This window comes from Mytilus californianus, unplaced genomic scaffold (genome assembly GCF_021869535.1).
Source record: "Mytilus californianus isolate M0D057914Y unplaced genomic scaffold, xbMytCali1.0.p SCAF_77, whole genome shotgun sequence".
NCBI lineage: Eukaryota > Metazoa > Mollusca > Bivalvia > Mytilida > Mytilidae > Mytilus > Mytilus californianus.
In genome coordinates, this window is record NW_026262731.1 from 492748 (window position 1) to 515149 (window position 22402).

The following is a 22402-nucleotide window of genomic DNA, read 5'->3' on the forward strand; positions in this document are numbered from 1 at the left end:
CCAACTGTTCAGGGTTCGACCTCTGGGGTCGTATCAAGCTGCGCCTCAGCGGAGCATTTTATTGGCTTAAATCTCAAAAACTAAAGCTTTTAGAGCAAATCTGACAGGAGTAAAATTGTTCAATTGGTCAAGATCTATCAGCTCTGAAATTTTCAGACGAATCGAACAACCCATTGTTGGGTTGCTGCCACCGAATTGGTAGTTTTAACAAAATTTTGCAGTTTTTTGTTATTATTTTGAATATTATTATAGATATATATAAACTGTAAGCAGCAATAATGTTCAGCAAAGTAAGATCTACAAAAAATTTAATATGACCATAATTGTCAATTGACCCCTTAAGGAGTTATTGCCCTTTAAAGACAATTTAACACAATTTGTTCATCAAGTTTACTAACATTTAAAAATCTTCTCCTCTGAAATACAGCTGAGTGATTCAGGCTCTTGAGAACCTCTTGTTGATATTGTGATTAAGACAATAAAATTTTAATACCCAAGCTCACCTATTGTTTGTAAAAAGTAGTGATTAACACCTGTAAAAACATTTATGGATGTGTCAATTATGTCCCCTCAGACAATGAAACTATACTTAATTGATTTTTCATTACTTGTTCAGGTTTTTTGTTAATTGGGCAGTTGATTAAAATTTGTAGAATAAAACAAAGTTATATCTTTTACATAGAGAAAGGACACTTGTCTACTTTTCACATGTTACACTGAACTTGTCTAAATTCTTTTAAATAAGATGAATAAATTAAGGCTTAAAAAAAATCACCTAAATTAGCTTTTTTCGTGAGGATAAAAAGTTATAAGAAATTCTTTGATATTGCAATATTGAATGTAATCAAAAGTTATCCAAAGTAATCATGATTACTTTAACATATTTAAAGAAAAGTAATCTAATGTAATCTATTACATTTGAAATAAGGTGTAATTTGTAATGTAATCGATTACATTTTATTAGCAAAGTAATTGTAATTTAATCGATTACATTTTAAAATAATCAACCCCATCCCTGCTTCTCACAAGCAAAAAACCCATAGCTGTTAAATTTAAGGACATACACAACAAGCACAGGGACACATTCTACCGCATGGACACAGTACAAGCAAAAGACCCTGCAATCTCTATTAAAATAAGGAAATGTGGTATGAGTGCAATAAGGACAACTATACCTGTCCACCCAGTTATTCATTCTACTTTTATTTGATATTTTGGAAGTATGTATTTATGGAGAGCCGAGCTGAATGCTCTCATTGAATTTTAACCAATTCTATCTTTAAACCTTTCCTCAAAATTGAGTTTCTACTATATAACCCATATAACATAACAGTGATTTGGTTAATTTCAATGTAATTTAAAAGAAAAAACAAGATCTATGACCCCTAGTTTTTATATTGAAATTTGAAAGAAGATTGACCCAGAAGTCTTTTACAGGAATTTAAGAAACATATATCCCCAAACTTTAAGACACCCCAGGTACCTTAATACTGTTTTCGGGAATTATTTGGATAGGTGAATGATCTCTTGATTTTGAAATGTATCGTTTGTCATTCCAGAGTTATTGGACCTTTTACAGTCATAATTGACAGTACATATATATGCCTAAGGGTATCCTCATGCATATTTTTCTACAGAGCAGTTTTATTTGCCTCTTATTGTATGCCTTCTAAAGACCTCATTTTATTTTTGCAACAATTTCAATATATGCATAATATAAGGGCTTACCATGTGCTCTTGACCTGTTTAATCTATTACTAACTGGCAATGGGTTATTTCACTAATTAGTGTTTGGGCAATTCTATATAAATCAATTCATTCTGTTATTCTATATTTACTTTGTATTATTAGAGGATGTCGCAGGACCATCATCACTGAATGACAACAAGTGTGCAAAAAGTGAAGGTAAATATTCATTAAATTGCATTTCTTCAAATTGAACTCATGCCTTAGTATAATAAAAGTAACAAAACATGAAAATTTTATATTAATGCAATTAAATTCACAAACCATTAATTGCAGTATGAAAAATTTGCCAAGAAAGGACCTCTGTATTTTACACAGATAAATAAAAGAATTTTTTATAGGGCGGTAAAAATTTTGACGGGACATAATATGGTATACAAATGTCCGGTGTCCGGCCATCCGTCCGTCCGTCTGTCTGTCTGTCTGTCCAGTGTCCACATGTGTGTTTTTACACATGTCGCGCTGTATCTCAAAAACGATTTATGATTGTTGCTTAAAAATTTAGACACTTCGTAGTTATATTAATCTAAAGATCTGTATACTTTTTGGTGATGATCTAAAATTTTATTTTAGAGTTATTGAGTTTTTTGTGTATTTAGATTCTTAATTTTTGGTCCCGTTTTCAAATTGGTCTACATTAAGGTCCAAAGGGTCCAAAATTAAACTTAGTTTGATTTTAACAAAAATGGAATTCTTGGGGTTCTTTGATATGCTGAATCTAAACATGTACTTAGATTTTTTATTATGGGCCCAGTTTTCAAGTTGGTCCAAATCTGGGTCCAAAACTAAACTTTGTTTGATTTCAAAAAAATTGAAAAATTGAATATATGGGGTTCTTTGATATGCTGAATCTAACCATGTATGTAGATTTTTGATATTTGGGCCCCTTTATCAAATTGGTCCACATTGAGTTCTAAAGGGTCCAAAATTGAACTTTATATGATTTGAGTGGTTTGTAAATTCTTGAGATAGACCAGCTTGTCTGGAGATAACTTTCATTAAGTTAGCCAAAGTTTTTTTCCTAAAACCTGGTTCATGTACCATATTTCACAGGAGTGGTTGTAAGAATTTAGTGGACACTGCCATAAGTCATCTCTTTTTGGATTTAGCTTGAACAAGTACTTTTTGAAAGTTGCCACAGGACACAGAGGGTGATCTAAAAAAAAAATTAAAATATAGGTAAACAAATCTGTCAATTTCTCATGTTAATAGTTATAAATACATTCACTTCTATAAACTTGGGCATGCTCATACGAATCAAGTGATAATTAAAGAGTTTCAGTTCGGTTTTTTTTATTTGGTATTTACCATTTTTATTGTGATCAATGTCTTTTCATGCAAGTTAAACGAACATTTCCTCTGATTTTTCATCAACTTAAAAACAATACAGCAAACGAATTGAAGCCATGTAAGTCTCAATAGCCTATTTGACAATCAAATCAAATTTAAATTTTTTTTGTGTAATTTAGAAGTTGCAATTTTTCTCTCTTTTTTTTGTTTGTTTGAAATTTGCTGAACTTTTCTCTATAGTTGGTTAGATTAGAGTTATTCCTTACTTGGTACTCATACATGCGACCTTCAGTAATGCAGCTATCTGAACTCTCTTGATGGTTCTTATCAAGCTGATGATGGGCCTGGAAAACATACTCCCTTCCACTGGCATCTGTTTGTATGGCAAAGGTTCTTTTGTTCATTTCTCATAGGTTTTCTTGTCCTTGCCGACATAAGTGAAACATAATATCAAACCATACTTTGTGTAGGGAGTCCTGCACGGGTATCAGTTTCCATGGCAACACTTCCATATCACTTTTGCAAGTCTTGTTGACCCAACGATGGGGTGTGGTCAATGATCCCAAATCCTTCCCGTTTCAGTTGCAAAGAAACGGCTTTAAATATATCATTTGCCCTTTTGAATCTTATATGTCTTTTATTATGTCAACATCCATTTCCTAAAGGAAATGCCTGGCTAGTCCTAATCTTAATCCCTTCAGAGCTGAAAATTTGTAATATGCTTATGATCTTTTTTCCTGGCGTCTGTGTTAAATCTGATTAAACACTCGTTCAGTTTTTCTGGTGTATCAAATACCAAGTTATCTCTTTCTGTCGATAACATGAATTGCATCAGACATGTCAAAGCTGCTTTGGTTGCTTTTTTTGTGTTTTTAGCGTCTTTGTCACAAAGAAGTCTTTGTATATTGTCCTCTGTAGAGTTCCCAAACCGCTGGCTTGCCATTTTGTTTACAAACGTTGATGAAGTCATTTTCTACGAGAAAGAACTTGTGCAGAAACCAAGAGGCTCAAAAGGTTATTCCCCAATGGGTGTTAATTTGTAGGGTTATTCATCGCTGGGTGTTAATTTTTAGGATTATTCATGCTTCCTTCAATTTAAATGAAAATTTACTGAATTATTCCATGTCATGTGATAGTGTTTTACCCAATAGAATTGTTTAGTACATATGTAAGGTATAATAATTTGTATTGTAATGGTATGCATTCATTAATTTAGATAATTGCATGTAACATATTTTCAATTTATAGTACATGTACACATATATTATCATTTTAACAACAACAAAATTGTATTTTTAATTTATCTCAAAGGGGCACTAGCTACGAGATATATAAAAAATCTAAAATATGATTTTTTTTGTACAATCATTAATGAAAGTGAAATAGTGAAATAATTATTGGCTTTAAGCAGCCAGTATGGTTCAATTTTGTCAAATTAATCTAAGAAACATTGATGATGAATTATTCACTTGCAAGTGAATAATTCAATCCCAATGCATCCGTATTCATATGAACTTCAATGTAACTCCTTAGCTAGAGATGGATAATGCATGAATTGTCCGTGTAAAGTTATTTAAGGGAAAAGAATGTCAACATTTAAAGTGAAACAAAGGTTAATTATTTGATTGACTGATTAGATCCACAAAAAATCATTCTTATACAGGTAAAAACAATAATAAACATATATTTTTAATCTATAATATGAAATTAAACAGACCTAGAAAAATCTAATTGCACAAGTTGCTTAATCTATTTATATCTATATTTATGTTTAAATCGCTTATATGGTCATCAAAGGTTAACTCGATATTTAATATGATGGCGTCTGGACTAAAATACACACGAAACGAAGCTACATATTATAGAGCTCATGACCTGTAAACTGTTAATTTAAAACTTTCAATAGTTTGGACAAATGTTTACATTGTTATAAATCAAATATGAGAATTTTAGTTAAATTGGTGAACATGAATTTGACAGCTAGAGCCCCTTTAATAGTTTACTTCCATATAATCTACTTACTTTCACTTTCTCTTTCAATTGTTATTTATAACGTTACTCACCATAGCAACATTGTGACTTTTTAATTGTCTGTCCTTAAAGTGTTGTTGTTACCTTACCTTCTTCATTTTATGTTTTTATTGTAACAACCCTGTATACCACTGTATGAAATCTACTGACAGAAGATTTACCAGGCGTTCAGGTTCACTTGTGTTTAGTTTATTTAATTAATTTTAATAAATTATTTTTGTATATAAAATTAAAGAATTACTGTTTTTTTCCACTTTTAGTAGATGAAGGTAGCAGTGAATTGACAAAAAGTACTGAAAAGAAAGGACAAAAGAAATGTAATATGTATTTTCTTACTTTAACTTTGAGTTGCACAAAAATACAGGGTTAAGCATAATTAACCACCTCAATTATATGCTTTAAATTATCACTTAAATGTATGAAATGGCTGTAAAAGACCTTCAAAATATCAAATTATACCATTTATTATTACGATGATATGTTTTACCTTTCAGATTTTTTAGTCTGCATTGTCTTTTTGTCGAGCCTTCGACTTCTGTCGAAAAAGCGAGACATAGCGATCCTACATTCCGTCGGCGTCGTCGTCGTTGTCGTCGGCGGCGTCCACAAATATTCACTCTGTGGTTAAAGTTTTTGAAATTTTAATAACTTTCTTAAACTATCCTGGATTTCTACCAAACTTGGACAGAAGCTTGTTTATGATCATAAGATAATATTCAAAAGTAAATTTTGTAAAAAAAAAATTCCATTTTTTCCGTATTTTACTTATAAATGGACTTAGTTTTTCTGCCAGGAAACATTACATTCACTCTGTGGTTTAAGTTTTTGAAATTTTAATAACTTTCTTAAACTATCCTGGATTTCTACCAAACTTGGAAAGAAGCTTGTTTATGATCATAAGATAGTATCCAGAAGTAAATTTTGTAAAAAAAAAATTCCATTTTTTCCGTATTTTACTTATAAATGGACTTAGTTTTTCTGCCAGTTAACATTACATTCACTCTGTGGTTAAAGTTTTTAAAATTTTAACAACTTTCTTAAACTATCCTGGATTTGTACCAAACTTGGACAGAAGCTTGTTTATGATTAAAAGCTATAGTATCTAGAAGGAAATTTTGTTAAAATTTTGTTCCATTTTTTCCGTATTTTACTTATAAATGGACTTAGTTTTTCTTCCAGTTAACATTACACACAGTCTGCAGTTTAACATGTTTAAGTTTTTAAAACATTTATTAGATTCATAAACTATCAGAAAAAGTAACTTATGATATAAATAAAATTATTTCTAAACAATCTTACATTACTGTGCATGTGTTATTAGAAACATATGCAAACATGTATGATGTTTTATTTTCATTATTTATTGAGTTAATTGCATTAGAAGGTGAAATAAAAAAAAAAATTGTTAAAAAATGAACTTCTCTCATCTATAGCTGGATACATATTTGAAATATTGGCAAGTTCAAGAGAGGTATTCACCTATCAAAAATGAATTGAAGTTTGTACTCTAAGAAATTATTTATATAGCAACATTTTAAACCAATTTTACTCAAAGCTCCTATAGCCTGCTGTATTCCTCATTTGCTATTGGAGTAGGGAAATAATATCATTGTATGGAAGTTATACCATACCATTTTTTTATATATTTTTTTTTTTATCTCAATGATGTTTTTATTGTTACTATTTACAAGAACATTTTCTTGTGAATTTATAATTGATAATGTCCTTGCTAAAACAAGACCTGTGGAGGACATTTTGGAGAATTGTAATTTGATAATAGTATACAGAAACACCATCACATATTGCATTTTTATCTTCTGTTTGTTTCAACAACATTTATTTCTATTTTTAACAAAATTTTAAATACAAACAAACTAGACACTAACCTAGCATACATTACTGTTCATGGTTTTATCATAGGCCTTGTAGTATTATTCAACTAGGTATAAATTTTTGCTCAAATGGGCCATAGAAAATACAGGTAAATGGATTAATCCAGAGCCTAAAAGGACTATAATATTAGCACTAAAATGCTAAACTCAAGAGTACCCCTGAAGTTACAAATTTGTTACTAAAATGTCCTGCACCCAAGGGGACAATTTAACCTTGAAAAGAATAAGTGTTTAGTGTTTGCAGGAGAGGAAGTATTTGACACTAGATTCTCTCAGTTCAAGCAGAATAGCCATTGAGAAAATTTACTTAACATATTTCCTTCAAAATCTTATTTAAACTAATTGGTATTTTTAAAATTGTTCAGAAAAGAATTCAATGAACATATGTTTATATTAGGTTATCTATTGTTAAAATATAACTTCTGATAATTATTTTTCAGTCGTGGTATACAGTTCTTCAGAGAATGATTCTAGTATAGAAAGTGACTCAGAGAATGATTCTAGTATAGAAAGTGACTATAGTACAGATTATGGTGAAGGTATATATTTTGGCTTACTTGAACACAAAATGAAAATTGTAAGGATGTGTGGTATGATTACAATTGAAATAGTTTAATCTACCGAAGATTAAGTGATGTGGGTGTAATCAAATATAGGTCAAAGTACAGCCTTCAATGATGAACAAAAACCAGTACAATAATGTTACGGGAGCAGGTTGAAAAAGGTACCATCTTTGGTAATTTACTAATCCTAGGATATTTGAAAAAATTTACAGAAAGATTGCACCCTTATTAAAGTTGTGCAATTTCTCAAATGGCATTTCTTTAATAATTTCCCACACATCGTTCCAGAATTTGGAACTATTGTAAATAAGGAGATTTGGTATTATTGCCATGGATGTGATAAAATAATTTGTATATCTCAATCAAACAATTCAGAAACCTTGGTTTAATAACACCTGTGAGATAGTCAACCCTCCTAAAAAGAATTCCAGATAGGAAACCCTTGTCTCATTCTTTTTAGAATACTAACATCAACACTAATCAATTTCTCAATAAACATTGATTACTACATAAGAATAAAACTGTTTGAAAGAAAATAATAGAAAAGACCATTCAATTCACTAGGCACTCATGATTTTTTACTTAAACCAAAACTATGTCTAGTCTACAACAGGATAAAACTAACACTAGTCAGTATATAGAAGTGAATTATCAACAACAAAAATTAATCAATTAAAAGAAATACTGTCAAACAACTTATTTTTCGTGGATACTTAATTTCGCGTTTAGCTGTTTCTATCCCATATCGCGGAGATTTAATTTTGCGATTCTCAAATTAACTCGAGGAAGATTAATTAGGAAACATCCAAGTTTTACTTTCCACGACGATTTATATTCGCATAATTTGTTGCGAAAATAAGTTGGTTTACAGTATGAAGTATGCAATATAATGTTGCTATTCCTAGTCATAATGTGAAAATAGATCAAAGAATACAATTCCTGATTTTCACACAATCTTGATATGGCCCATTCAAAAGAAATATTTATTGCAGCCAAAGTATCTCTATCTTTAATTTTTATTATTCACTGAATGAAACTTGTCACCATATTTTCGCTTCTAAGGAACAACACAAAGGTTACAACTAGTGAAGCTGGAAATGTTTATCATAGAAAAGCATTTGAGGAGTATTTCCTGACTTTTAGTAAGGTTTATGGTATGCTTTGTCTTGGTATCTTCTTATTTTTTCTATGGTAAAGATCAGGACTCTGACATGATACTACATTTGAATACCTTTTACAGTAAAAATGAGACAACATTTGTTTGTCTGAATATTGAAAACCACTATAGTATTCAAAGGCATTTTATTATGTCAGTAACCAAATGTAGATTTTATAGTGATTTAAAATATCCACATAGACATTTTAATCCTATAAATACATAATTGTAGTTATCAACTTTATTTTGACATGCACTGCAACTAGTATTGCAATAACATGGTTAAGGGATTTATAGCATATTTTTCTTTAAAAGTCCATGTTTCTTTTTTTTTCCTTATTAGGCAGCAGTTCACACAAGAGAGGGTTAAAAAGAAAAAGTAAAGGTAAAAGATTAAGTATTATCGATCATGTGGATATTAACTATTATAAATTTTTATCAACAAATTTTATTTGAAATATATGAATGTATGAATTTCTATACATCAGCTAATCATTTGAATTATATCAAATTCATTCTAATTAGAAAATTTATTGTTTGGTTGGCTAACTTATGAGAATGAATCTTTCCTTTGTTATGTCCTCTCTTTTTAAATTGCAGATGACCAAATTGAAGAACAAATCAGAAGTAAAAAGAAAGGTAAGTTTTAAAAAAATGTTACCATATCTCCTTAATTTTATGCAAGTTTCAATATTGAGTATGATATAATTTGAACTTTAAAAGTTAGATTTTTTTGGCACTCAGAATATTGATAAGCTGAATTTTATTATGAAAAAAGTGACATTAGCTCACCATCACTTGGTGTCCGTCATCCAGCGTCGTCCGTTAACAAAAATCGTCTCCTCTGAAAATACAAGGCCAAATTTAACCAAACTTGCATTGGCCACAATCATCATTGGGGTATTAAGTTTTAATAAATGTGTTGGATGACCCTAACTACCAACCAACATGGCCACCATGGCTAAAAATAGAACATAGGGGGTAAATGCAGTTTTTGGCTTATATCTCTGAAACTAAAGCATTTAGAGCAAACCTGACAAGGTTTACAAATGTTCATTAGGTTAAGATCTATCTGCCACAAATTTTTATACGAACAAGACAAGACGTCTTTGGGTTGTTGCCCCTGAATTGGTAATTTTACGGAAATTTTGCATGTTTAGTTATTATCTTCAATATTATTATAGATAGAGATAAACTGATAACAGCAATGTTCAGCAAAGTAAGATCTACAAATAAGTCAACATGACCAAAATTGTCAATTGACCCTATAAGGAGTTGTTGCCCTTTAAAGTAATTTTTTTACAATTTTTTGTAAATTTTTGAAATCTTTTACAAAAATATTCTCCTGAAACTACAGAGACAAATTTAACCAAACTTGGCCACAATCATCATAAGTTATCTAGGTTAAAAATTGTGTCCAATGATCCCGCCTGCCAACCAACATAGCTGACATGGCTAAAAATAGAACATAGAGGTAAAATGCAGTTTTTGGCTTATATCTCTGAAACTAAAGCAAAAGTATAATGGTTGCATCATTTCATCCATCAATTGTAAACAAAAATTTCAGGTGAGGGACACAGGCTCCTTTGAACCTCTAATTTAGATCAGGCTATTGCAATAGTAAGAAAGATTGTACTTTGAGACTGACAGTCATGTAGTATTACTGATGAAGTTGTGCTTAACCATAAATAGATGACACTGAGATTAGTGATTAGATGTTTAAAAGATTATACTATTCAAGTATTAATTACATAGCCAGGTAACAAGTACCATTTTTAAAGCATTGAATGAAAGTAACTATCATCTTGAAGTCAATTTCAAATTGGGCACTACAGCAACAGGTATCATTTTTAGTTCACCGGGGTCCAAAAGTGCCTATGTGATCTAATGTCATCACACTTGGCGTCTGTCATTCGTTGTCGATGTCTGTCGTCGTAAACTTATTAAAAAATCTTCACTGAAACTACTGGGTTTGTTATTAAATTTGTACCTTTATTGAAACAGTACTAAGTGACCATAGTAATTTTCATTGTAGGAAGGAGATATGTTAATTGGAATAAGGAGGATGAAAAGGTTGTAAGAACATACTTCAAGGATTATGTCGAAGACGTGTCTAAAGAAAAGTCCAAAGGATCACTACCTGGTATGTTATAGTATAAGGGCAAGTTTTTAAAAGGTTTCAGTATGAAAAAAGTATTTTTTGACACTGCATAAGTTTTTAGCTAACCTAGCCAAAAAGGCCAAGTGAGCTTTTTTTATCACTTGGTGTCCATTGTCCGTCGTTAACTTTTACAAAAATATTCTCCTCTGGGCCAAAGTTACACAAACTTGGCCACAATCATAATTGTGGTATCTAGTTAAAAGAAAATGTGTCAGCCATGGCTAAAAATAGAACATAGGGGTAAAATGTAGATTTGGCTTATAATCTCTGAAACTTAAGCATTTAGAGCAAAACTGACAAAGGGGTAAAATTATTCATCAGGTCAAGATCAGAATCTGCCCTGAAATTTTTAGACAAATCAGACAATGTGTTGTTGTGTCGTGCACCTGAATTTGTAATTTAAATTTTTTTTTGCAGTTTTTGGTTATTATCTTCAATATTATTATAGATAGAGATAAACTGTTAACAGCAATAATGTACAGCAAAGTAAGATCTACAAAAAATTTAACATTACCAAAATGGTCAATTGACTCCTTAAGGAGTTTTTATACGACCACAAAAAATTTTTTGGGATTGTATAATGGTATGATGTCGTCGTCAGCTGCGTTGTCTGCGTCGTCGTATGAAGACACATTGGTTTCCGGACAATAACTTTAGTTTAAGTGAATGGATTTCTATGAAATTTTTTTAAGAAGGTTCAATACCACAAAAGGAAGGTTGGGATTGATTTTTGGGATGATGGTCCCAACCGTTTAGGAATTAGGGCCCAAAAAGGGGCCCAAAACAAGCATTTTTCTAGTTTCAGGATAATAACTAGTGTGTAAGTATTTCGATTGCTCTGAAATTGTACCACAATGTTTAATACCACGAGTAGAAGGTTGGGATTCATTTTAGGGGTTATTGGGCCAACAGTTTAGGAATTAAGGGCCAAAAAGGGGCCAAAAACAAGCATTTTTCTAGTTTCCAGACAATAACTTGTGTGTAAGTGTATGGATCTCTCTGACATTGTACCACAAGGTTCCATATAACAAAGGGAAAGCTGGGATTGAGTTTGGGGTTAATTGCCCTAAACATGTAGGAATTAGGGGCAAAAAAAGGGCCAAAAACAAGCATTTTTCTAGTTTCCAGACAATAACTTGTGTGTAAGTGTATGGATCTCTCTGAAATTGTACTACAAGGTTCCATACTACAAAGGAAAGGCTGGGATTGAGTTTTGGGGTTATTGCTCCAAGGGTGGTTTCAAAAAGTTGGGGGGGGGGATTTTTTTCCCAATTTTTTTTAAGGGATACATATTTTTTTTTCCAAATTTTTAAAATTTCGAATTTTTGAAAAGTTTCAAGAAGAAATCTTCAATTACACAGTATTGCACAATGGATTTATACGATCTTTGACCACATTTATTTTGTGTCAGAAACCTATATTATGTCAAAAATTTGATCACAATCCAAATTCAGACAGTATCAAGCTTGAATATTGTGTCCAAATTTGCCCCAACTGTTCAGGGTTCGACCTGTGCGGTCGTATCAGGCTGCGCTCAGCGAAGCATTTTATTGCCTTTTATAGTGAGATTTTAACAATTTTTTGTAAATTTTTTAAATCTTTTCCAAAAATCTTCTCCTGTGAGACAAATTTAGCTAAGCTTGACCACAATCATCATTATAAGAGTATCTAGTTAAACAAAATGTGTCTGATTAAGCTGTAAAACTTGTCAAGCACCTTGTTACACAAGTTTTCAAAGTATTGCTTGTCACAGTTTAGCTTTTATGCAGTATGTTTTGCAAGGCGTCCTGCTTTATTCTGTTTCTATGGTCACACTTTAAAAGCTTTACCTAGGAAAAAACCTTTCTACCTCTGCTGTGCCTAATGGAAATACAGCAGCTGTACTCAGTAAATGCACAATGTTAGGATATAGTGTAGTTAAATCTAATTTTTCATTTTATAAGAATTTCGGCAAGCCATGATTGTTCTTTCTTGACTGCATCATTTATCAGTGGGTCGCATATAAAAGCATCCTTTATATTACATTCATAATTTATATATCTAGCACAAATAGCAAGATGTTTATTGGTGATGTCCATAACCTCATCAACCATGAATGAGTAGGTTGAGCTTTTTCTCATATCATTGAACATATTTCTCTTACTTCATCACTCAGAAGTTTAAGTAATTCATTTACAATTATCCAACTTGTATACTAAGCATTAAAATTCTTTGTCAATTTCGATTAACAGAGGCCAAGTGCTCAGAGGATAGTTCATGTTCTTTTATTTTATCTAACCGCAAGGTTTTGCATCCGGCATTACTCCATATATCAATTTTACTGTGCTTTTGACATACCATATAGCGGGTTATTTTCGCGGGTGTAAAATTTTGCGATTTGGGGGCAACAAAGTATACGAAAAATTTTGGCGGTTTTTATTTTGGTGGATTCTTAAATCCCAATTAAATATTTTGGTGGTTACTGAAATTTTTGCAGTTAAAAAGTTGTAAAACTTGACAAACAAGTGTCTATTGTTATGGTCAATTAATTATTTTTTTTACCGAAATGACCTCTTATTTATTGATTAGTTTCTGATACAGTTAATCATTAGAATACCACTAACTTAGATAATTATTTGTTACAAGTATTCAAATGATTTGTAAATTTTACGATTGATTAGATTTGACCGGACCTTTGATGTACTTACTAATTAGGTTACAAAATTATCATGAGTGTTTACAACTCTTATATAGTTTGACACTTATTAATATGGGATAATTACCTGATAAGAGTACCTTACACTCTTACTCTAATTGACACTTATTAATAAGGGTATACACACCTGACAGTCATTTTATAAAATACATTTATGTACAATGCCCTTTGGCATTTATCTTGTTAAAACTAACATATACTGTTATTGACCTGCCAACAGGGAAAAATAGATCGTTTACAAAATCCTTTAACCATGTTAACTTCGAAACTACCAAACGTATGCATAAATTTTCGCGATTTTCGTTTATCCGCCAAAATAAGCGAAAATAAACACCCCGCGAAAATAACCGCCTATACGGTATCAGACAAATTATGGCATCGTGAATATTTTGTAGCCATGGTCTACCGAACTGCCATATGTAATCAAAACCAATTCCATGTCCACTGTTATGTTTTCTTCTTTTATTAGGGCTTTCTGTAGATGTGGAGGCCCTACACTCTAGATTTTTTCTTTTTAAGTTATCATCATGTTTTTTTGGACTTTCATTTTTACTACTTCCATTCCAAATTCTGAAAAAAATATTTTTTCTTGTTTTTAGAATTTAGAAAGAATGATTTGAAACATCAAAAAGGTTTTTAAAAATTTAAGATGTTTTTGTTCAATTATCATCATAGCCCAGGACTATTGTTAGAAAGTTTCATTTGTAAAATCTAAAAGGTTAAAAAATCTCGAAGTTTTTCTACAAATATCAAATACTCAATTTAAAATTGGAACTGACAAAATTGACACAGAAGACCCACATAGTACTAAAAATGTCGACCAAACTTCTGACTTCGTCTCTTTAGATTTTTTAATTTCATCTTGTAAACGTCTTTCACACTTGGGCATTGTGATTGGAATAAGACAAGAAACATAAACTCATAATGTTATATAGATACTTATTTAATGAGTTCAAATCATCATTAAATAACTTGTGTACTGATCAGCTGTTAACAACAGTTAAACATATTTTTACCTATTTATATTACAATGAGCATGCAGTGTTGACAAGGCAGTTTAATTTCGAAATAGCAGATCATAATCAAAGTACTGAAGTACTGAACATCGAATGACCGCAAGTTCTTGTGGAAGGTCAAAAGCACTTGTCACAGAAAAAATCACATCTCTATACCTGAAACTGAGGTTAATGTACAGAGATATACTTTTTTTTGAGACAATTTCATGCGTGGATGATAAATAAATGACAGGAAATTCAACCTCACCGTAATAACTATTATATTGTAGTGATACAAATCAGTATACACTGGTTTGTTGTTATATATTATACTAATATAACAGTTACATGTATATATAATTTTCATCCATTTGTATATCATTCTATTCTACTATTCTAATAATAGTGCAGTGCAAGTGCATGGTGGACATTCTTCTGTAAAAATTCGATTTTTCTAAAAGATTGGATATGAGTAGGCATTCATATTTTCCCGCAAAAATAATTACAGAGTTACCGGTCCTTGCCGGGATTGTCGCATAACGTTTTTGAGATATTCTTCTGCATGCTTTAATTAACACAATTTTTCGGTACGTGTGCATAGATATTATCAATGATTTTTTACTTATTTATATATATATATATCTAACGACAAAACATTTTCATATTATTAATTTATGTTCTAAACAAACATATTTTTATCAGTATTCATTGAAGAGATGTATTTATAACAAACGATAAGGAATGTTAGTTTGCACTAGTTAATATCCACATATTTATCATGTTTATAGATCGGTTACAAACCCAAAATGAAAGTTACGTGTGCAAATCCAGGCGATAGCAATACATTGGAATGCCCTCATGGTCATCTCGATGTAACAAAACGAACAAAATAAAATACAATCGATCTTCAAAAAGTCAGGGCACTATGAAAAAGGCAAAAGGCACCCTGGAAACTTTAAAAAGGGCACAGGGCGCAACCTCTCTGAAAAGTTATTTTGCAAAAGCACAACAAAGGGATCCTAGTTTCCTTTTTCATCTGCATCAACATTTAGGTTCAGTCTGTGATTAAATTTTTCAGCCTCATGTGGAATTTTATTAATTTTGGACAGAAGCTTGTTAATGATCAAAATACAGTATCCAGAGCAAAATTATGAAAATATTTATTTGATTTTTGTCGAGCCTTCGACTTTAGTCGAAAAAGCGAGACATAGTGATCCTACATTCCGTCGGCGTTGTCGTTGTCGTCGGCGGCGTCCACAAATATTCACTCTGTGGTTAAAGTTTTTGAAATTTTAATAACTTTCTTAAACTATCCTGGATTTCTACCAAACTTGGACAGTGGTTTGTTTATGATCATAAGATAGTATCCAGAAGTTTTTTTTGTAAAAATAAAATTCCATTTTTTCTGTATTTTACTTATAAATGGACTTAGTTTTTCTGCCGGGAAATATTACATTCACTCTGTGGTTAAAGTTTTTAAAATTTTAATAACTTTCTTAAACTATCCTGGGTTTGTACCAAACTTGGACAGAAGCTTATTTATGATCATAAGATAGTATCCAGAAGTAAATTTTGTAAAAAAATAAATCCATTTTTTCCTTATTTTACTTTTAAATGGACTTAGATTTTCTGCCAGGAAACAACACATTCACTCTGTGGTTAAAGTTTTTAAAATTTTAATAACTTTCTTAAACTATCCTGGATTTGTACCAAACTTGGACAGAAGCTTGTTTATGATCAAAAGCTAGTATCTAGAAGGACATTTTGTAAAAAAATAAATCCATTTTTTCCGTATTTTACTTTTAAATGGACTTAGATTTTCTGCCAGGAAACAACACATTCACTCTGTGGTTAAAGTTTTTAAAATTTTAATAACTCTCTTATACTATTTTGGATTTGTACCAAACTTGGACAGAAGCTTGTTTATGATCATATGCTAATATCTAGAAGGAAATTTTGTTTTCTTCCAATTAACATTAAATTCAGTCTGCAGTTAATTTAGTTATTAAACATTTATTAGATTCATAAACTATCCTGGATTTTTACCAAACTTGGACAGAAGCTAATCTTACAATCAAAAGATAGTATCAAGAGGAATATTTTTATTGATTTACTTCCTCATTTTTGTTGAGCCTGCGATTAACAGAAAAAGTAGGCGAGACACTGGGTTCCGCAGAACCCTTACGAATTTTATTCATTATTTACTACTAAATGAACTTAGTTTTTTTTTTACAGTTAACACTCAGATTAAGACTTGTGGTTAAAGATTTTCAGTCATCAATAACTTTGTCAAGCCTTCATGGAATTTCATAAAATTGAGACAAAAGCTTGTTTATGACTATAAAAGACAGTACCCAGAGTGAAATTTAGAAAATATTTGTTTTCGTTTTTTTCATATTTTATTAATGAATGGATAATATGTTTTTCTATAGTTAACATCAGATATAGTCTAAGATTAATTCATAACACTGTCCCACCCAGATCCTCCCTTATGCTGTATATATGTCAGTTGTACTAATAACCAGTCTGCTATGTCTTTGGTGCCCTGACCGAATGCTGAAGAGTTACAGTGCAGATAAAAAAGGCACCTGATTTACACTTAACTAAGTTCAGTAAAGGGACATAAAGTCTAAGGCTAAAGCTTTTTTAGACATCAATAACTTTGAGAAACCTTTACATGGAATTTTATGACATTTAGACAGGAGCTTGTTTATGACCAAAATACAGTATTCAGAGCATAGTTTGCTTGTTAAAGTTTGTGATTATATCAGTTTAAGATGAAGCACTAATTTAAAGTAAATAATAGTATTAGCATTTTCAAAAGACAGAAGATCTAGAATATGTGGTATGAGTGCCAATGAGACAACTCTCCATCAAAGTCACAATTTGTAAAAGTAATATTAAACCATTATAGGTGAAAGTACAGTCTTCAACACAGACCTGTGGGTCGCTTGGTGGAACAGCAAGCTATAAAGGGCTCCAAAAATGACTAGTGTTAAACCATTCAAACAGAAAAACCAACGGTCTAATCTATATAAAATAATGAAACCACATTATCAAACGACAACCACTGAACATCAGGTTCCTGACTTAGGACAGGTGCAAACAAATGCAGTCTTCTTTTTCATGGAGATAATTTGGCCAAACCCCTAACAAGATTACAATATACAATTGACTTATCCTTATTGGGTTCTAAACATTAACATAAACATAAATGTTAACATAAGTTAACGTTTGTATTTATGTTAATGTTTAGGAAACCACTAAGGATAAGTTTATGGTATTTGGTATGCAGCTTTATAAGCATTGGCATTTTGCATTTCCATTGAGATCATTTGGTCCTGTACCTTAAGTCATGGTTCATTGAATGTTTTGCATTTATATGTTTAAATGTTTCCTTTTGGATTCAATATTATCATTATACTATAAAAATTACAAAAATGTGAGACATATTTCTGTGTCAACAGCTTATTTTGATACTATAAGCTATAAGACTACTATATTTGGTGTATGGGTTAATTGTACATTGTACATAGATATAGGAAGATGTGGTATGAGTGCCAATGAGACAACTCTCCATCCAAGTCACAATTTATTAAAGTAAACCGTTAAAGGTCAAGGTACGGTCTTCAACACGGAGCCTTTGCTCACACCGAACAGCAAGCTATAAAGGGCCCCAAAAATTACTAGTGTAAAACCATTCAAACGGGAAAACCAATGGTCTAAACTATATAAAAAACGAGAAACACTTATGAACCACATAAACAGACGACAACCACTGAGCATGTCTGTTTGGCAGGTATTATCTGTCCTTTATCTCATTTTCCTGTTCCCTCGTCAATGTTAAGTTTTCCTTGTTATACACTCCATACAAACAAAGTTTGGTGTGTTAATAGGAATATAAAAGAGGGGCGAAAGATACCAGATGGACAGTCAAACTCATAGATTGAAAATAAACTGACAACGCCATGGCTAAAAAATAAAAAGACAAACAGACAAATAATAGTACACAAGACACAACATAGAAAACTAAAGACTAAGCAACACGAACCCCACCAAAAACAGGGGGTGATCTCAAGTGCTACAGAAGGGTAAGTCTGTCTTCATGCCCTCAACATACATTTTGTATCATTGAAATTATGTTGACCTAATTTTGGAAAAACAATTAACTATTATAGGAGTCAATGTCAGAGTGACCTGACATCAATCCTATGATGCTTTTGCAATCTTAGAGCTTTAATAAAAAAATTTATGCACCATACACAAACCAATCAATATTTTCTTATCATAGGGTCAGTACTGTCAGTACGTGGTCAAAGTCAGTACAAAGAAACCTCTCTAAACCGGTCTCTCTGAATACAGGCTCTCACCTAGAACTGGCCAGATCAGGAAGTACTAGCTGATTTGTATTCAATTAAATGGTCATTTAATCTCACGTTATAAAACTGGCCACGGCCCTTTAGTATTTTTGTATTTGGTTCATCAAAATAAATCACATTTCACCTCATAAAACCGGTCTTGTTATCTGAAATCCTTAATCCTAACCTATAATTGTTATATACCCAAAGATTATAATTCAGCCAATCAGTTCACCTGCATGCCAGTGACTACTGTTCACCTTTCAAGTTCATGTCAGTACCCAAGCTAATAATGTGATGACAAGTAAAAATAATTATAGTGCTATTATATTGTAACACATGCAGTTATTTTTAAATCATAATACATGATTTTGATAATGACAGAGAACATTTTAATAGACTGTTACAAAAATATCATTAAAAGAGGGTATATTTTATTTAATATTTTCTTGCAAAATTTAAAAAAATGAGTTCCATAAAATAGAAGTTGTAGATATATTTTAAATGAATAATAATATGCAAAACTAAAACTCACAGAGAAAAACATATATTCTGATTAACGTGAAATACATTTTCATATAAAATCAAACACAAATATTGAAGTGAAGTAACTCTGGATTGATTTTAATTTTAAACAAACCTGCCGACCCCAGAAACTGGCCGTTTTATGTGAGCCGACTGGTTGCTGTTTTTGAGAAGTTTCACTGTATGATGCTTTTGTATACCAAGGTTTGTCAATTTGAGTGCTACTGAAAACAAACTATGAACCAAACTCAAATGAAATGAAACAGGGAGATATTTTAGTAATACTCTGATTTTTGTCTCCCCTTGACAGGGCCAAATAGCAAGACATAGATATGCTGTTTCAGGCAACGGCGTCAACAATTGTAATCGTTTGTGATTCGGTCTATTTTATGGTGAAACAATTGTGGTAGTTCAATGATATTTGGTATGCAGTTGTATTAGCATTGACACATTTATTTCCACAGAGAATATTTAGACCTGCCCCCCAGTGGTCTATTTCCTTTGAAACTTTTGCTACGTTTTCATGTATAAGTTTGTGACTAGGTCAGTTTATGGAGAATCACTTTACATAAGTGGTAGGTCAATGATATTTGGTATGCAGTTGTATAAGCATTGGAATATCTCGTTTCCATGGATATTATTTGGCACCACCCCCTCAGTCATGGTCTATTTACTTTGAAACTTTTGCTTAGTTTACATGTATTAAAGTTTGTGATCAGGTCAGTTCAAGGGTAGGGGAACCTGAATGATTAGTGGTAGGCCCATGTTAATTGGTATGCAGTTGTATAAGGATTAGCACATCACATTTCCCAGTCTTGTTTCCATGGAGATTATATAGTCGCGTTACCCCCTCATCATGGATCATTGACTATGAAACTTTTACATAGTTTACAAGTTAAATTAATTATGTTTGTGTGTAGGTTTGTTTAAAGGAAACGACTTATGATAAGTCAATGATATTTGGTATGCAGTTGTATTAGCATTGGCACATCTCATTTCCATGGAGATTGTTTAGCCATGTACCATCAGTCATGGTTCATTCACTTTGAATATTTGCATAACTTTCATGTTATAGTATTGCTTTTTTAATTTCAACATTTGCGTTATCAAAATTACAAAAAAGCGTGACATATCTCTGTGTTAACAGTTAATGGTGTTGAACATTAAAAACTTTTAAAAAAGTCATTAAAATAATATTGTATTTCAGGTTTTAAGGCCATTGAAGTATTTATGAAAAAATATCCAAAAGTAATGGCCAATGAAACAGACCCTGTTATTAGGAGAGATCTTATAAAATACAAAGTCTTCAATGAAAGAAATAAGACCAGGAAAAATTATCAGCAGAGGAAGAATAAATATTCCATGTAAGGTATGTGTTTATTTTAATAAACTAAGTGTTTATAAACTTTGAATTGTTCGAAATACTTTATCTACCCCTAGAATAGATTAATTACCACTGCTGTAGGTGGCAAAACCTTTCATAATCAGGCTCAGAACTAACAACAACAACTTTATTTTTAGAGGGTAACACAGTTCTATTTAACTGATCTTCCCTGAGGCCCTCATCATAGGAAAAGCATTAACAAATATGCAACATAAAGGGCATATATTAGTATGAAAGTCAAGTAAAATGAAAATTTTCAATACAACTGCATAAATGATATGAAAATACACATGATAAAACAAAATAAACAGCGGTATAATACTGTTACTTTAATTATTCACCCCTTATTTTATTGATTTTGTATTTACATTATATCATGGATTAAATTAATTCATTTAGTGTATGTTCACTTGTGTTAATATGTCTTTTGATTGAGTTAAGCCATTTCAATTGATATTTTATAGTGTGTCTTTCTATGTTGTGATGGTACACTATTGTTTCAGATAAGGGTGAAGGTTGGTACCTATTAAAACGTGTAAACCGACTGCAATTGTTTGCACCTGTCCTAAGTGAGGAAAACTGATGTTCAGTAGTTGTCATTTGTTCATATGGTTCATAAGTGTTTCTCGTTTTTAGCTCACCTGGCCAAAAGGGCCATGTGAGCTTTTCTCATCACTTGGCGTTCGTCATCTGTCGTTAACTTTTATAAAAATCTTCTTCTCTGAAACTACTGGGCCAAATTTAACCAAACATGGCCACAATCATCAATGGGGTATCTAGTTTTAAAAATATATCCGGTGACCCGGCCAACCAACCAAGATGGCCGCCATGGCTAAAAAATGAACATAGGGTATTTTTGGCTTATATCTCTAAAACCAAAGCATTTAGAGCAAATCTGACATGGGTAAAATTGTTTATCAGGTCAAGATCTATCTGCCCTGAATTTTTCAGATGAAACGGACAACCTGTTGTTGGGTTCACTTGGGTAAATGTGATCTCCGTAACTGCAGTTACGTATATCCAAAGAAGGTGGACGACTTTCTAGTCAATATTTCTTTTGTAGATTGTGAAATAACCATGTTCTATTCTTCGGTATTTCCTGTCTTATAAGACTAATTTCCTAAATTTGAAACTGAAATACAATGGGATTTTTCATAGTTTAACCACTAAAAGGAGAAATCGGTCGTCCAAAAAACGTGATGATATGGGTAACTGAAAAAAATAAATTGCTGTTGATATACTTAACTGGAAATATAGATATCTGTAACTGATTTCATTTCTATACGTTTGTCCTTCTCGTTTGAGATGAAATTAGTGTCTCAAATTATTGAAATCATCATAAAGCAGTATCAGAATTGTTCTTGAAAGTCTGGAGTCGATTCACAAAAAAATTTACGACTAAAATTGATTGTAAGTATACTGATTTGTTCATAACTTAAGACCAATCGTAGTCGTAAGTTTTTTTGTGAAACCAACTCCTGTACTATATTGTGTGAACATATATTGATTATGCTACCTATTCTGTATTTCTATATAGCCAAGCAAGCAGCATGTCTACTTAGCTATATATAGGTAGAAGAAGGAACTTATGTAGCTGATTTCAGAT

The 22402-nt window shown here is 31.6% G+C and overlaps 1 protein-coding gene across 1 annotated transcript; it reads left to right on the forward strand.

Annotated features, from left to right (window-relative positions):
* The first annotated feature begins 1093 nt into the window (after positions 1 to 1093).
* LOC127710408 (uncharacterized) lies at positions 1094 to 20780 on the forward strand. The gene is made up of 8 exons (XM_052216238.1): positions 1094 to 1148; positions 1852 to 1905; positions 5328 to 5384; positions 7400 to 7498; positions 9022 to 9063; positions 9279 to 9317; positions 10714 to 10821; positions 20620 to 20780. The coding sequence occupies exons 1-8, from the start codon at positions 1094 to 1096 to the stop codon at positions 20778 to 20780; spliced, it is 615 nt and encodes a 204-aa protein (XP_052072198.1).
* Positions 20781 to 22402: the final 1622 nt, after the last annotated feature.

Bases quoted from the DNA above. Each gene is read 5' to 3' on its own strand.
- LOC127710408 (XM_052216238.1), top strand. From the start codon at position 1,094: ATGGACACAGTACAAGCAAAAGACCCTGCAATCTCTATTAAAATAAGG. The intron at 1,149-1,851 runs GTATGAGTGCAA...TTGTATTATTAG, and splicing joins TATTAAAATAAGGAAATGTG to AGGATGTCGCAGGACCATCA. The intron at 9,064-9,278 runs GTAAAAGATTAA...TTTAAATTGCAG, and splicing joins GTTAAAAAGAAAAAGTAAAG to ATGACCAAATTGAAGAACAA.